This window comes from Stenella coeruleoalba (assembly GCF_951394435.1).
Source record: "Stenella coeruleoalba genome assembly, chromosome: 20".
NCBI lineage: Eukaryota > Metazoa > Chordata > Mammalia > Artiodactyla > Delphinidae > Stenella > Stenella coeruleoalba.
Genome location: NC_137166.1, coordinates 19,001,231 through 19,017,384, shown reverse-complemented (window position 1 = coordinate 19,017,384; position 16,154 = coordinate 19,001,231). Strand labels below are relative to the sequence as shown.

The 16,154-nt window shown below is 41.9% G+C and overlaps 1 protein-coding gene across 3 annotated transcripts in view; it reads left to right on the top strand.

Annotated features, from left to right (window-relative positions):
- CTCF (CCCTC-binding factor) overlaps positions 1-14,955 on the top strand; it is a 50,698-nt gene extending 35,743 nt beyond the window's left edge. For 2 of the 3 annotated variants that reach the window (XM_079906424.1, XM_079906425.1), the window contains 7 exons: positions 1,083-1,203; positions 1,795-1,944; positions 5,721-5,881; positions 6,411-6,593; positions 7,372-7,507; positions 11,073-11,234; positions 12,398-14,955. In XM_079906424.1, the coding sequence (XP_079762550.1) occupies positions 1,083-1,203; positions 1,795-1,944; positions 5,721-5,881; positions 6,411-6,593; positions 7,372-7,507; positions 11,073-11,234; positions 12,398-12,582 (1,098 nt within the window). In that variant the 3' untranslated portion in view covers positions 12,583-14,955. The remainder of the gene's footprint in view (positions 1-1,082; positions 1,204-1,794; positions 1,945-5,720; positions 5,882-6,410; positions 6,594-7,371; positions 7,508-11,072; positions 11,235-12,397) is intronic. The other variant, XM_079906426.1, reaches the window with a different exon arrangement.
- The last annotated feature ends 1,199 nt before the right edge of the window (positions 14,956-16,154 follow it).

Genomic DNA, 16,154 nt, shown 5'->3' with positions numbered 1-16,154 from the left:
TCTAGATCCCATGAGCCACAACTACTGAGCCCACGTGCCACAACTACTGAAGCCTGTGCACCTAGAGCCCATGCTCCACAAGAGAAGCCACCGCAATGAGAAGCCTGCACACCACAACGAAGAGTAGCCCCCACTTGCCACAACTAGAGAAAGCCCGCACACAGCAATGAAGACCCAACGCAGCCATAAATAAATGAATAAATAAATTTAAAAAACAAAAAAAAGAATGAGGGGCTTGTGCTATTGGCTGTTTGAAAACTATATGGTAAATGAAGACTGTGATATTGGAGCAGGAATAAACAAATAGATTGTTGAAAAAGAATAGATCCTTGTGTATATAGGAATTTAATATATGATAAATAGGCAAGTTTTGGAAAGAGAATTATTCAGTAATGCTGTTGGGACCATTCTTTAGCCTTACAGTGTGTGGAATTTGACTATATAGCACTTAGAAATACAGGGAGATTTTAATGTAAAAATTGGAACACTTTTTAAAATTTTCAAAGGAAACATTAGTGTTCAAAACACTTCTTAGAGTCAAGTTTGAAAGTCACTGTTCTGTTGGTAAGGTACTTAATGAAAGATGAAAAGCATAAGTCCATAGTGAGGAAGGTGAGAGGCCCCTGGTGCCTGGTCTGTTAGGGAAGTGCTGATGATAGGAAGAGAGACTTAAGGGAATTAATGCATTTATTAACTTGGATTCAAAATTTGTTAGAAAATTGATCCATAAATAAGCATGGATTATTTTTAAACTATTATGGAAAATTTCAAACATATGTAGAAGTAGATAGACTAGTATAATACACCCCCATGTGCCTATCACCCAGCCTAACAGTTAATAATAGCCCATCTTGACTCATCTATGCCCCTATCCATTTTACCCTTTTCCCTTGGATTATGATAGGGATTTGAGAGGCAACAGTTAGAAATAATGAGGAGGAAGAAATACTGTCTTTTAGACTTCTTCTGTATTATGAACTGCAGTGTCCAAAAAATAAGCTTTTGTGCCTGACCCACAGTATTCTCATGTCACAATCTATGTTAACGAAAGTTTAAGAGGTTCGGTTGCTTTTGTGTTTCAGGTCAGCAAATTAAAACGTCACATTCGCTCTCACACTGGAGAGCGTCCTTTCCAGTGCAGCTTATGCAGTTACGCCAGCAGGGACACATACAAGCTGAAAAGGCACATGAGAACCCATTCAGGTAGGACTTCTCCCTTCCTCGTATTAATGAACCGCTTTTTAGTGGATCCCGTGGGACCCTGTGAACCACCACATGCCCCTATTAGTTACCCGAATGGAAGCTGGCATGAGAGTAGTATATAATTGATAAATGCTTCTCTGGCATATCCTTGGAGTTCATTGCTCTGAATATACATTGGAGAATGGAAAGTTTTTACTGTTAGAAGAAGTCTGGGTAGGTTACATAAGTAACCCAACTTGTCAGTTTTCCAGAGTACTCTCTTTTCCTAAAAAGAAAATCTTGCAGGTCCTCCTGTCATCCCGTCTGCTTTCCCCCCAAAGGTAAGTACTGCTGTAGGAACTACTCTTACTAAAATGTGAAGGACTCCGTGGCAGAGCTGGGCAAAGCAGAGGTGGTGGCCATAGTTTGGGACTTCTTTTCCATCTCTGAAGATAGGCATGAGCCAGGCAGTGGGCCTGAGCCTCATCCTTCCTAAATTAAGAACTGTAGATTCTCTGTGGATTAGCACATCTGCCACCTGGATTACCCTCCAATTAAATGATAGTATTCAGTTATTTCATCTAAGTTGTTCATTTTGTATTTCCTTTTAAGGGGAAAAACCTTATGAATGTTATATTTGTCATGCACGGTTTACCCAAAGTGGTACCATGAAGATGCACATTTTACAGAAGCACACAGAAAATGTGGCCAAATTTCACTGTCCCCACTGTGACACTGTCATAGCCCGAAAAAGTGATTTGGGTAAGTAAATTAACTAGTGGCAAATGAAAAATATATTTTGACAAATTTGTGAGAATAATGGAGATCACAAATTACTTCCTTCATGTAAGTTTTGTGAATGTGAATGGCCTGCTGTTTAATAAAAGTCATTGCTTAGGTGCTAGTGATACTTTCTTCTGTCTTCTTTCTCTTACTGAAGCTAGGCTACTGTACTGAAGTAGGCTACAAGATTCTTCCCTGACTATAGCTCATCTATAAATTAATGGCAGCTGTAATGAGAGAAAACAGTATAATTAAAGCCCCCAAATAGAGAAGTGACATAGTATGATTCGAACTAAGGTCAGTTGACTTCAGGTTTTTTTCACAATATTTGTACTTTAGGTAATGGGACTGTTTTTATTGGTTTGTTGATAGCTATATATCTGTGCATAATTAAACTAGAGTTTATATAGAGGCAGAGTTTGGTGGTAGAAATTTTAGTATGACCCATATTCTTTTTAAAAAAAAATTAATTTATTTATCTATTTATTCATTTATTTGTGGCTGCGTTGTGTCTTCGTTGCTGCGCGCAGGCTTTTTCTAGTTGCAGCGAGTGGGGGCTACTCTTTGTTGCGGTGCGTGGGCCGCTAATTGCAGTGGCCTCTTTTGTTGCGGAGCACAGGCTCTAGGCATGAAGGCTTCAGTAGTTGTGGCATGCACGCTCGGTAGTTGTGGCTTGTGGGCTCTAGAGCTCAGGCTCAGTAGTTGTGGCTCACGGGCTTAGTTGCTCTGCGGCATGTGGGATCTTCCTGGACCAGGGCTCGAACCATGTCCCCTGCATTGGCATGCATGCAGATTCTTAACCACTGCACCACCAGGGAAGTCCCATACTGTGACCCATATTCTTAAAGATAAGGTCACCTGGATTTATCCCTTCGTTTTTATTATTTAAAAGAGATAAAAATATTGCCCCAGTCTGTTCTTTATCCAAAATTCATTGCTCCCTGAATAATAATAATAATATAAACTTAGATAAATTGTACTTTCCAGGTTGTCTTTTACTTTTATTTTACTTCTTTACTCATTTGATCTTCACAACTACCATATGAAGTCATCAAGGTATATTCTAGCTTTATAGATGATGAACAGATGTCTTGACCAAAGCTACACAACACAGCTTATGAGTGGCAAAGCTGGACTTGAGTCCTCTCGAACCCTCTAGAGCTGTTTCTCACACAGGGGAGTACATAAGTACCCAGGTCATATCAGGATCATACTGAGCCACAGCATAAACTTGGCCTGTCTTTCTGCAGCATTGGTTATACTCAGAAGGTTTTGAGTAAAGTTATCCAATTGAGCTGGTGTCTTAAAACATTTTTACGTTAATATGACTATATTGAACAAACTGTAGACTGACTAACGTTTTTAAGATGAAACTGTGAGCTTGAAGTAGAGGACTTTGGGCTCCACATAAGATCCAGTGGGTCATGTGTTCATCCTACTCTGCTCTTGAAAGGACTTTGTTAGAAAAAATTAAGAGGTACTGTCCTCAGGTAAATGAAAGAGTTTTACTGTTCGCACTGTATAGAAACTAAAACCTAAACCAGTAATATCTCATGGCAGTGTGTGAGCTGTTAGGCCCCTGTTTGAATTATTTAGTTTTTTTTTTAAGTTACTCACTTTCATGATGCGAATAAAAACCTTGAGTGTTTTATACTTGCATGAAACCCCTTAGACCCTGCATAACAAGTTCTTTATGAGGCACTCAATTGCCTAGGAGCTGTCAAATAATAGTTATCTCCCAAAACTATTCCCAAACAAGTTTGTGTTCCCCAAAGCAGGTCTGATTTCACACTAATATGCAATAATTAAGATTCATCATTTTTGGGACACAGGAAAGCATGGAGAATCTTGACAGACCTACCAGAGTCAAGATTCACCTTCAAATACTTACTGCTCGAAGTCTTTTTTTTTTAACTGAGGTATAAGAATAATTCCTACTTTACAGAATCATTATTGTAAGTATTTAATAAGAATGTATGAAAGAAAGTCTTTAACTATTAAGTCTCTATCTGAGGACCAGAAGGGGAAAGTTGAGGCCTAAAAATTATTTGGAATAATATATGTGTGTATAAAAGGCCTTCATATAGTGAACATGTGTAGAGAGTTAAAAGTGAGCCATCCCTTTCCCCTACCTTATTTCCATTCCCCAGAATTGGCCCTCTTTAAGTTTGATGTGATATCACCTTGATTGAGCAGATTGGTAGCACCATAAATTCATGATCCCAAATGCAGCTGGGCTCCTGAATAATCCAGCTGTTTGTCCTCATCAATTGTGCTCGCATTCTCCTCAGCGAGTTTGTCCATTCATTCATTCATTCCACAAATGTTTGGGTGCCTGCGATGTGGGAGGTTCCATGACAGAGTAGAATAAATCATTGTTAACTTTCTTTAAACCTCTGATCTTCCTTCCCTTTTCTCTTTGCCTCCGTGGTCTCAGTATGTAACCTCTTTTCCTACTTCACAAAAAAATAAAGGCAACAGGTTGAAACTTCACATTTCCTGTTATCAGATGTGTAAATCTACCTGCATTCATCCTCTTTCCCCATCTGCTACTAGAGAGTTTGTGTCACTCTTGTCTGTGGCCTGTCCCTTTGCCCTGATCCCACTCTCCTGTGTTCTTGGCAGCCTTTCCGTGGTCAGGTATCGCATCTTTACCTTCATTTTCATGTTCTCACTCCTTAATCTTTCGCCTCAACTCCAAATGTGCTTTCATCTCTCTTGTCTTTTTTTAAAAAAAGTCTTTCCCTTCTAGGTTTAACTCTTGTTTCCTTTCTAGCCAATGCTCATGAAGAGTTATATCCCTCACAGCCCTCTCTTCCTCAGCTTCTAGTTTCCTTCCCATCTGGCTTATACCCATCACTCTATAAAGTGACTGACTAAGATCACCAGTGACCCCACATTGCAGAATGCAGGAAACGTTCAACTCCCCCATCTGCCTTGATCTCTTAGCATCATTATTCATAGCGGGCTGCACCCTCCTCCTTAAAACACTGTCTTCCTTTGGCTTTCATGGCACTACATCCTGTTGGTTTTCTTCTGATTTCTCTGACTGTTCCTTCTCAGCCTTCTCTTGTTTTAATCCTTTTTCCTCTCACTGGCCTTAACTGTTAGGTTTCTTAAGGCATGACCCATACTGTTTCTTTCTTTGCCTTAGTGATTTCATCAGTTCTCTTGGTCTCACTCAAATCCTGCTCCAAATCTGTCCTCTGATTAAGGCTTATGTACCCATCTATTCCTTGCCATCCCTATCCCTACTTGATATCATTGGCATTTCAACTTCAACATGTCCAAAACTGAAGGTCTAAAAGCCCTTTACTCCCTTGCCCCAGAGATAAACACAGCTTGGGCTTCAGCCTTGTTCCACTATTCCTTGTCTCAGTAAATGGCCCCACCGTCTGCTCAGTTTTCCAAGCCAGAAACCTGGAGGTCATTCCTGATACCCACCTTTCTCTTCCTCACTCTCTGGCCAGTCACTCAATCCTGTTGATTCAACTTCTTAGGTCTCTCATCACTCTTAGTTCTTCTCCTTCCCTCCGTACCCACTGCCATCTCCTTTATCCAAACCACCACCTTCTTTCACCTATCCAGTTTCAACGTCTCAACTAGTCTCCCCACGTCTGTTATTCTTTTTATTCATTTTCTGTATAACAGCCAGAGTAATTATTTTAAGAAGCAGAAAGAAATGTATTCTTAACTCTTTGAAATGCTTGTTTGTGTTTTCACAAGTTGGACCGCGCTTTCTATTTTGCTTTCAGGTGTCCACTTGCGAAAGCAGCATTCCTACATTGAGCAGGGCAAGAAATGCCGATACTGCGATGCTGTGTTTCATGAGCGCTATGCCCTCATCCAGCACCAGAAGTCACATAAGAACGAGAAGCGCTTTAAGTGTGATCAGTGTGATTACGCTTGCAGACAGGTAGAGCCTTTCATAGTTAGAAAATGGTTGCTGTCCCATTATTGTTAGGTTTTATCAGGGGGTTTTTATATACCTTGTATGGTGACTATTTTTAAGGATATTTTCAAACGTGGTTTATGAGATTGTCACTGAAGGTCCTGCTTCTCGATTGTATCATGTCTGGTTCCAACTGACAGTTTTATTCAGTCACACCTTCCCCTACCCTCCACCTGCTCCAGGCAGACTGCTAGCTTTTCTCAAAACCATGGGAAGTAAGTCCCGGACTTGAGAGAAGGGAAGAATCTGGTTCTGGGGCCTGATGCTTGGGAGTGATCTACAGAAGCAGCCCAGCAGGAGTGAGCGTATCTATCCTAGGATTTGGGGAAGCAGTTTTGTACCCCAGTATGGTTAACTTTATCCTCTCAATAAGCAGCTTTGAGCCTAGACCCTTGGGAGTGAAAGGTCTTGTCAGCTACACGCACACAGATGGTGGCTGAGGTAGCAGCCCTAGGACAGGCTCTGAGACCTTCCCCACCCCACTTTCTTTCAGGAGAGGCACATGATCATGCATAAGCGCACCCACACCGGAGAGAAGCCTTATGCCTGCAGCCACTGCGACAAGACCTTCCGCCAGAAACAGCTCCTTGACATGCACTTCAAACGCTATCATGACCCCAACTTTGTCCCCGCGGCCTTCGTCTGTTCTAAGTGTGGGAAAACATTTACACGCCGGGTAAGAGTCAGAACTTTACTTCCTGTCTTACAGTTCTTGATACCACGTTCTTGAGCTTCCACTGCAAAGCAGGGCAGTCTTTTCCACTGAGCTTATAAATATAGAGATGAACTGTCATTTGGAAAAGGGTCAGTCATCCCCACCTTGAGGTTTTCTGTCCATGTGTGAACCCTTCCACTGATGGGGAACTCAGTATATTTTTATTTATTTATTTATTTGGCCGCACCAGGTCTTAGTTGTGGCCTGCAGGATCTTTGTTGCAGCATGTGGGCTCTTTAGGTGCATCATGTGAACTCTTAGTTGTGGCATGTAGGATCTAGTTCCCTAACCAGGGATCGAACCCAGGCCCCCTGTTTTGGGAGTGTGGAATCTTAGCCACTGGACCACCAGGGAAGTCCTGGGAACTCAGTACTTTTTTTTTTTAACAGTTCTGTGCTGGATCTTCACTTAGGGCCATGTTTGTCAGGTCTGCACAGGACAGGGAGGTTGGTCTGATTCTCCCCTGCTCAGAGGATCCAACCTCATCTTCTGAGCAACTCTCCTCTCTTGCCCACCCTTGTCTCTCTCCCTGCCCCCTCCAGATGGAGACCATTTCCTCTAATGGGGAGAGTATGTTCAGGACACATTTAGCAGATACTAGAACATTGAGACTTAATAGGATTCCCGCCCCAACACCCGCTGCCCCCCGGTTGTTTTTTTTATTAAACTAAAAGAGAACTTCCAATTTTAATCTTACCTTTTTTAGTAATGTGAAAGAGGGTTTTGTTCCTTTTGTTAGAATACCATGGCAAGACATGCTGATAATTGTGCTGGTCCAGATGGTGTAGAAGGGGAAAATGGAGGAGAAACGAAGAAGAGTAAACGTGGAAGGAAAAGAAAGATGCGCTCTAAAAAGGAAGACTCCTCTGACAGTGGTAAGTAACTTGTTTCTTGAGTTAGTTATACATGGCAGGTTTTGGTGCAGAGTTTCCAGTGTATTTACATATGGACATGCTGGGTTACAGAGATAAGCCAGTCTCTCATACTTCCTTTAAACCTCTAATCTTCCTGATGTGTGTATATATTTACAACAGCAGTTAGTTTATCCCTGGAGCAAATTTTCTTTTTTTTTCTTTTTTTTTCTCATGGCATTCCATTGCTTGATAAGATATTATATATTATGTTCAGTTAAAGCTGAAGCAAAATTAATATCTTTACTCAATTTACTCAGATTAGTGATATTCTAAGGCCAGCAGAGTTTCTTTTCTATGTTCATAGCTTTTACATTTAGGAAGCTGGTCTAGATTTGAGCAGTGAATCTAATGGACATGAAGAAGGTTGCTTAAGCATCCTGACCAACTTCTGGTTTGATTGCCTGTGTCAGCCTAGCCTTGAGATGTGTTGATCAAATCCATGAAGGTCAGCCTTTCTCTTCCTACCTTAATCTCTCCATTTATAATTTAAAACTTTGCTTATTTTCCTACCATTGATGTTCTTTGGGGTGTTAGTCATGAAATCCAGACAGAAAGTATATGCGTTGTGGTGCTAGACTCATGAAAGGGGTGGCAAACAAAGGTGTTGGTAATGTAGGAATCACGTTTGATTATACAAACTTATTCCATAGTGTTAGGTTTTATAATGTGGATACTTGGGCTACTGGCAGCCAGTTAAGAAGTCACATCTGTGACTTAAAGATTTAAGGTTTTTGTGGAAAAGGATGTAGAGGGGTTTTGTTTTGGAGAATGCACTTATAGATGATGCCTAATGTATTTCTAAGGAGTTCTCATTTTGTCTTCTGCATTGCTTGTCAGTAGAAATAGTGGGGAAGGAAATGAAATTTCTGAAAATGTGTTAAAGAACTTATGTTACTTTATTGGTTTTATTATCAAACTTGTTCATGAAAGTACTAGGGTTTTTTTTGTTGTTTGTTTGTTTGCGGTACGCGGGCCTCTCACTGCTGTGGCCTCTCCCGTTGCGGAGCACAGGCTCCGGACGCGCAGGCTCAGCGGCCATGGCTCATGGGCCCAGCCGCTCCGCGGCATGTGGGATCTTCCCGGACCGGGGCACGAACCTGTGTCCCTTGCATCGGCAGGCGGACTCTCAACCACTGCGCCACCAGGGAAGCCCCAGTACTAGGTTTTTAATACTTAAATCTATAACAAAGTTCCTTTTGTTTTTTTATCTTAATAAAGACTTCACTTTTCTATTCAGAACTTTAACTGTTTCTGGGAGAATATTCATCTAAGCATAAGAGTAGTTTATTTTTTGCTGCCTTTTTTAGTAGAAAATCTATTTTAAGCAATATCTTCATTCACTCGGTTTTAAGTGAATGCCTCTTTTAAAATGTCACTTTGCTTAATTTTTATAAAGCGCATCACTCTCTACTGAGAATTTTGTGGGATCCCTTTGTTTGCCTAAGAAATTGAGTGGACTGTTGGGAGGTGCCAAGGAATGTCAGAGGGCCTCAAGTACCAGCAGAGATCCACAGATAACCTTGAGCTTCAGGATACCTGTAGTTGCTCTTCGTTGCAGAGCCTCCTACTCACAGACATTGTCCCATACCCTTTTTTCTTATGGTTCTTCCCTGTTCATTTCTGTGGTTCATCTCCCAACAAGACCAGTTCTATTCTCTAATTGTACTTTACCAGAAGCATCTTTCACCTGCAGAGTTTATTGACAGTTCCTAATAGGTTGCTACAGTTCCTCCTTTTGTCTTCTGCACTGCTGGTTTGTACAGCACAGTGTTTGGTTTTGGACCTCATACCTAGTGTCTCTCTTTTTTTTTTTTTGCGGTACGTGGGCGTCTCACTGTTGTGGCCTCTCCAGTTGCGGAGCACAGGCTCCAGACGCGCAGGCTCAGCGGCCATGGCTCACGGGCCTAGCCGCTTCGCGGCATGTGGGATCCTCCCAGACTGGGGCATGAACCCGCGTCCCCTGCATCGGCAGGCGGACTCTTAACCACTGCGCCACCAGGGAAGCTCCCTAGTGTCTCTTTATCCCAGAATTTCTGGGCTGGTGAAGGCCACACAGTCATATTTGTTCCCTCCCAGAAGTTCTGCCTGTTGGCCATCGGCAGAAATTGACCAGCAGAGTCTACTGCTATTTTCAAAGGCTTTTTGCCAAAGTCTCTCCCAGCCAATAAACCTTTGACCCTATTAACCTTCTTTGTGTGCTTTTTCCCCCAATTCTGACTGAATTTGTTTAATTTTCTAGGCATTGGGCCAACTTAGGCAATAGGGGGCTTGAATAACTTCAGCAGGAAAGCGTGTCGTCCTTGACACTCTGCCACGTACCAGTACGTTCCCCACATTTTCACTTAGGATTTCAGTCACTTGGCAAATAAGGCATTTTGTCCTGAAGATCAGGCATTTACCCACAGACTTCTAAATTTAAACATTTGGTGCTAGAGAAAGAGAATGTGCTTGTAACCTGCATTTCTTGGAGGAAGGCAGGCGGGGTACATTTTGTGCCTTGGCAGTGGGGGAGGGGTAGCAAGAACTCTTTGGTTGCCTATAGGTGTGGGCAGCAGAACAGCCCCAAACTGTGGTTAGTTGTGCCTTACAAATCACTTAGCTTCTCTCTATTTCTATAAAATGAGGGTAATATCTCTTACTTAATGAAGCCTAAATGGAATAATGGAGAATTTTTAAACTGTGATGTACAGTGTAAAAATCAACTGTGATTATGTAGTAGAATGTAAGTTACAGAGCACGATTACAGACATTATCTCAGTCCTTGTGATCCTTGGGAGTGCTTTAGAGATTACACAAGGAAACTGAGGTTCAGTGTGGTCATGGTCCCAGGTCACACACTTAGGAGATCTGAGACTCAAAGCCATATTATCAGGCTCCTCGTCAGTGTTCTTTCTATAGTAGTTCCCTCTCCTTTTATGTGATAATGGCAGTCGGGAGAAGGTAAGGGAGTTAAGAATGACCTGTTAGGTTTGGAACAGCTGGGAATTAAATTAAATCCCAAAACTTGGCCTTATGCTTTTCCTAGTAAATAGGACCTCACGGTGCTTCAAGAACTTCATACACACAGACATGCATGCACACCTTCTACCACTCTTCAGGGGTCCGTATCAGGCTTAGTGTCCTGCTTTATCCTTGTGTAGTAGGTAGAGGGAACATTTGTTTCATTTTCAACTTAGAACACCATTTGTGGGTTTTTTTTATATAACTGGCATATTGTGGAGTTGCCTCTAAGAATTCAAAACTCAATATTCTGATATCTAAAGCTTAGAGAAAAAAGTAATATCCAGTCCACATAAAATATGAATAATAGTATTTGGGTTGATTTGCTTATTCTGCATCAATACCAGTGTACTCTGTTAACACTGATAACAAAAATTCCAGTGAAAGCATTTTTTAAATGGGCTTTTAACGATGAAAATAAATACGTAACTAGACTTCACAGAATATGTGATTATTTGTGTGTTATTTTTTCTTCCACCACTCTTCTCCTTGCCCCACTACCTCTTCTTCCTGATTTCATGAGAAGAAAATGCTGAGCCAGACCTGGATGACAATGAGGATGAGGAGGAGCCTGCCGTGGAGATTGAACCCGAGCCAGAGCCTCAGCCTGTGACCCCAGCCCCACCACCTGCCAAGAAGCGGAGAGGACGCCCCCCTGGCAGAACCAACCAGCCCAAACAGACCCAGCGTAAGTTGACTGTCTCAGCACAGCAGGCTGGCGTCCTCTCCTAACACGTGGGGAGGCCAGACAGGTCCTTATTCTTTGGGTAGATGGGAACTGAGCCATGAGAACAAATTAAGGTCACACTGGGAACAAACTCTCAGGAAGCGATTTTTTGGTTTTTACGGAGGAACATCTCTAGAGGCCTGTTAGGTTTCAGTAGGAGAAAATCCAGAGTAGAAGGGTACTTATGTTCTACAAGGTGGGTACTGTTAATGTGGGAGAGTTTTACAAAACAACCAGAGTCATAGTCAGCTGGCAAAATTGATGTGGTAATGAACGTAAAACAGCCAAATTTTAAAAGATAGAGGGAAAAAGCAATTTCTGAGCTGACACTGTCCCTCCTAAGAAATCCAGGCTGGTGGATTCTATTGCTGGCCTCCTGATTTATGAGAGGACACAGAGGAGGTGTTCACCCTCCACGTCACACCACGTAGCAGTCCTGTACGGGACGTGGCCCTTGTGACAGCAGGCTCTGCAGGGTCTCAGATCTCTGTCCTATTCATGAATCTCCTAAAAGCTGGCAATTTTTTTTCTTTCTTTAACAAATACAGGGTTTCATCTATTTTTTTAACATGCTCCCTGAGCCCCGTGTCCAGATGTCTTATTGCAATGGGGTGGTTGACTCTAAAGATCCCGGGAACTATTTTGCCTACACACATTTGAGTGAGTGAACTGGCGGGAGGGCGCTGGGTGTTGGGAGGACTTCAGACTCAAAAATGTCAGGTTCTTTGCTATAGGTGGGTCATCTCTAAAACGGACCTACATCCCACACTCTGTGAAGTATTCCTAGTCCCGCACCATCTGCATTTTTTGCCTATCTCACACACAGTATTATGAAGCCCAAATTTATGACATTTAAACTCAAATTTATGAGTTTTTTAATACGCAATTTGGGAGTCATATGAAGAGGAGTGTCAACATTTTGTTCTTTGATAGTATCTAGAGTAGTGGGGCTTTGTGTATGGCCGCATTTTAGGTTATTAGGTCTTTTTGATTGACTTTCTCTGTATCGAATCTAAGGCTTTCCTGTGTTGCTGACATTCATTTAGTGTCAAGTCTGAAAAGACCCTTGCAATCCTTGGGGGCTTTAATGGAGCATTTGTTTTGTTCATGCTCTTCTTTGCCAGCAACAGCCATTATTCAGGTCGAAGACCAGAATACAGGTGCAATTGAGAACATTATAGTTGAAGTCAAAAAAGAGCCAGACGCAGAGCCCGCAGAGGGGGAGGAAGAGGAGCCCCAGCCAGCCGCCACAGACGCCCCCAACGGAGACCTCACGCCCGAGATGATCCTCAGCATGATGGACCGGTGATGGCGGGGCCTTGCTCGTTGCCAGGACTGCTCTGGGCTGTGTTTAAACGGCCCGCATCTTAATTTTTCTCCCTTCTTTCTTCTTTTGGCTTTGGGAAAAGCATCATTTTACCAAACATACTGAGAACTAAAACTTCAAGGATGATGTTAGAAAAATGTGATTTAACTAGAACTTGCTGTTTGATGTTAGCAAATAATGGAATGTTCTGAGTCCCTGAGGGTTTACTGTGAAGTGCTGAGGACAGTGTTGACGCCTAACTGGTTTTCTTAGATGGAAACAGAGACATTGAACCCTCTCTCTTGCTATGGTAAACCACTCCAGAAACCACCACTGGGTTTCCCAGAGTTCTATGGTCTTCTTCCCAGGAGAGTTTTTAATTGTAAATGCAGACTTGGGAAGGACTTAGACTTTTAAACTGGTTTTTGCTTTTGCTTTGCCCTGACTCTCTTTGCTTGGAGTCAGTTGCACACCAGTAGTATGGCATGCTACGATTGGTTTCTGTCCTGAAGACTTTGCCTCTTTCTTGGCAAAGTTTCTGGTATGGTCAAGCTTGTAAATAACTTTTTTTACATTTTAATCTTTTCCATTAATTAAGAGGTTGAAAAGTGCAGTGTAAGAAAACCCAGCATTTTAATTACTTGCAAATTAAGTTTCCACAGACTGTAGTATGTAAATGTTGACAAGGAATTGGATCACAATCATGTAGCAGAATGGCACCCAGACTGCTGCCCGCTAGTGACGGACACCCACATGGAAGATCATAATTTTCCAGCCCATGGAGCCAGCATTTGAACCTTGTACAATTAACTTTGTTATGATTTCCCATCTACATTTTCTTTGCTTTGTTTGTAGCTGAATTTTGTGTTTTATACATCCTCTGTTAAAGCAGAAGGGTGATTATGAGTGGGTCACAGCAGCTCTTAAAAGCTGGGCCAGAAAATTTCACTAGGTCAGTAATTTAAACTTTGAATCTTCAAAAAATAATAATGTGAAGCAAAACCAACTAAAAAGTGATTCTTGCACATGAACTGTCACATGTTTAAAATGTGTTTTTTAGAGAGCCTCAGTCTTGCTGATTTCAAACACTTTTTTCTTCTGTGTATTGCTTTTAAGAGAGCCATCAGTTAGCTATCAGACTCTAGGTTGATGCATTTTGTACTTAGCTGTACTGTGTGATATTTTTCATTATTTTAGGACGCCAACATGAGACCTGTAATAAAATATGTAATGGGGTTGAAAGCTGGGGAGGAGGATCTACTGCTGTACAGCTAATAAATCATAACGGATTAACAAGTGCTCCAAACACTCCAACTTGTGTGATTCCTGCTTAACGAGGGGCCCAGAGGGGTCTATGTGCGTAGCCTCAGGCGGTGCAGGCCTCCTCGCCCTTCAGACGCAAGCTATGTTTCCAGGATGACCACTTCCTCTCTAGCAAATGAGAGATGATCTTGGCAGGTGATGGAATATTGAGTGCATCCTGCTGCAAGTTTCAGTGCCCCAAAAGTGGTATGTGAGTAGAGAGGTGAGTGTATACAGCTGCCAGCCCCATGATCCAACTGAAGAGCCGGTTGCCTGTGGTAGAGCAGGTGGGTCACAGAGCTTAGAGGAGAAGGGGCTGATGGGAATCTCTGGCCTCGAGATCTCAGCTCAAGGAGAGCTGGGATCAAAATACATTGAGCTCTGCCAAGTGCAGGGGAACAGAGAGAAGCTGGGCCCAGTCTGCTCTAGAGAAGTTCATTTGAAAGGGAGACAGATGTGCCACCACCAGGCTGTGGGGAGAGAGTCCTAGATAGCACAGCTGCTTGTTAGCACCTAGGAAGCAGGATGGAAAGGGAGTGTGTTAGGAAGTTTATGCATTAGTGTAATACCATTTTGCTGCTGTTGGCCATTTCTGGGTAGATTCCTTTGGCAAGCCCCTTTTAGATGAAAGCTTTGGCCACTAATTATAGGTTTTTTGTTTGTTAATTTTTTTTAATTGAAGTATTTACAGTATGTTATGTTGATTAAGTTATATATACATTCTTTTTTATTTAATACTACTTTGCATTATGGTTTATCATAGGATTTTTTTTTCATTTTTATTTATTTGGTTGCACCGGGTCTATAGTTGTGGCAGGTGGGCTCCTTAGTTGTGGCATGCGAATTCTTTGTTGCAGCATGCATGTGGGATCTCGTTCCCAGACCAGGGATCAAACCTGAGCCCCCTGCATTGGGAGCACAGAGTCTTATCCACTGCACCGCCAGGGAAGACCCCTGTCATATGATATTAAATATAGTTCTCTGTGTTATACAGTAGGACCTTGTTGTTTATCCATTTTATATATAAAAGCTTACATCAGCTAACCTCAACCTCCCACTCCATCCCTCCCCCATCCCCCCTCCCACTTGGCAACCACCACCACCAGTCTGTTCTCTATGTCCGTGATTCTGTTTCTGTTTCATAGATGAGTGCATTCGTGTCATAGTTTAGATTCCACATATAAGTGATATCATACGGTATTTGTCTTTCTGACTTACTTAGCATGATAATCTCTAGTTGCATCCATGTTGCTGCAAATGGCATTATTTCATTCTTTTTTATGGCTGAGTAGTATTCCACTGTATATACGTACCACATCTTCTTTATCCATTCATCTGTTGATGGACATTTAGGTGGTTTCCGTGTCTTGGCTGTTGCAAATAGTGCTGCTTTGAACATAGGGGTGCGTGTATCTTTTTGAATTATGGTTTAGTTTTCTGAGGAACCTCCATACTGGCTGCACCAGCTTACATTCCCATCAACAGTGTAGGAAGGTTCCCTTTTCTCCGTACCCTCTCCAGCATGTTATTTGTAGACTTTATAATGATGGCCATTCTGACTGGTGTGAGGTGGTACCTCATTGTAGTTTTGGTTTGCATTTCTCTAATAATTAGTGATGTTGAGCATCTTTTCATGTGCATATGGTCATCTGTGTTTCTTGTTTGGAGAAATGGCTATTTAGGTCTTCTGCCCATTTTTAGCTTCGGTTGTTTGTTTTTCTTTGTTAAGTTGTATGAACTGTTCGTATATTTTGGAAATTAAGCCCTTGTCATTCACATCATTTGCAGGTATTTTCTCCCATTCCATAGGTTGTCTTTTCAGTTTTCTTATGGTTTCCTTTGCTGTGCAAAAGCTTGTAAGTTTGATTAAGTCCCATTTGTTTATTTTTGTTTTTATTTCTATTGGCTTGGGAGACTGACCTAAGAACATTGGTACAATTTGTGTCAGAGAATGTTTTGCCTATGTTCCCTTCTAGGAGTTTTATGGTGTCATGTCTATGTTTAAGTCTTTAAGCCATTTGAGTTTATTTTTGTGTATGGCGAGAGAGTGTGTTCTGACTTCATTGATTTACATGCAGCTGTCCAACTTTCCCAATACCACTTGCTGAAGAGACTGTCTTTTTCCCATTATATATATATATATTTTTTTTAATTTATTTATTTTTGGCTGCGTTGGGTCTTCATTGCTGTGCACGGCTTTCTCTAGTTACGGTGAGCGGGGGCTACTCTTCGGTGCGGTGAGTGGGCTTCTCATTGTGGTGGCTTCTCTTGTT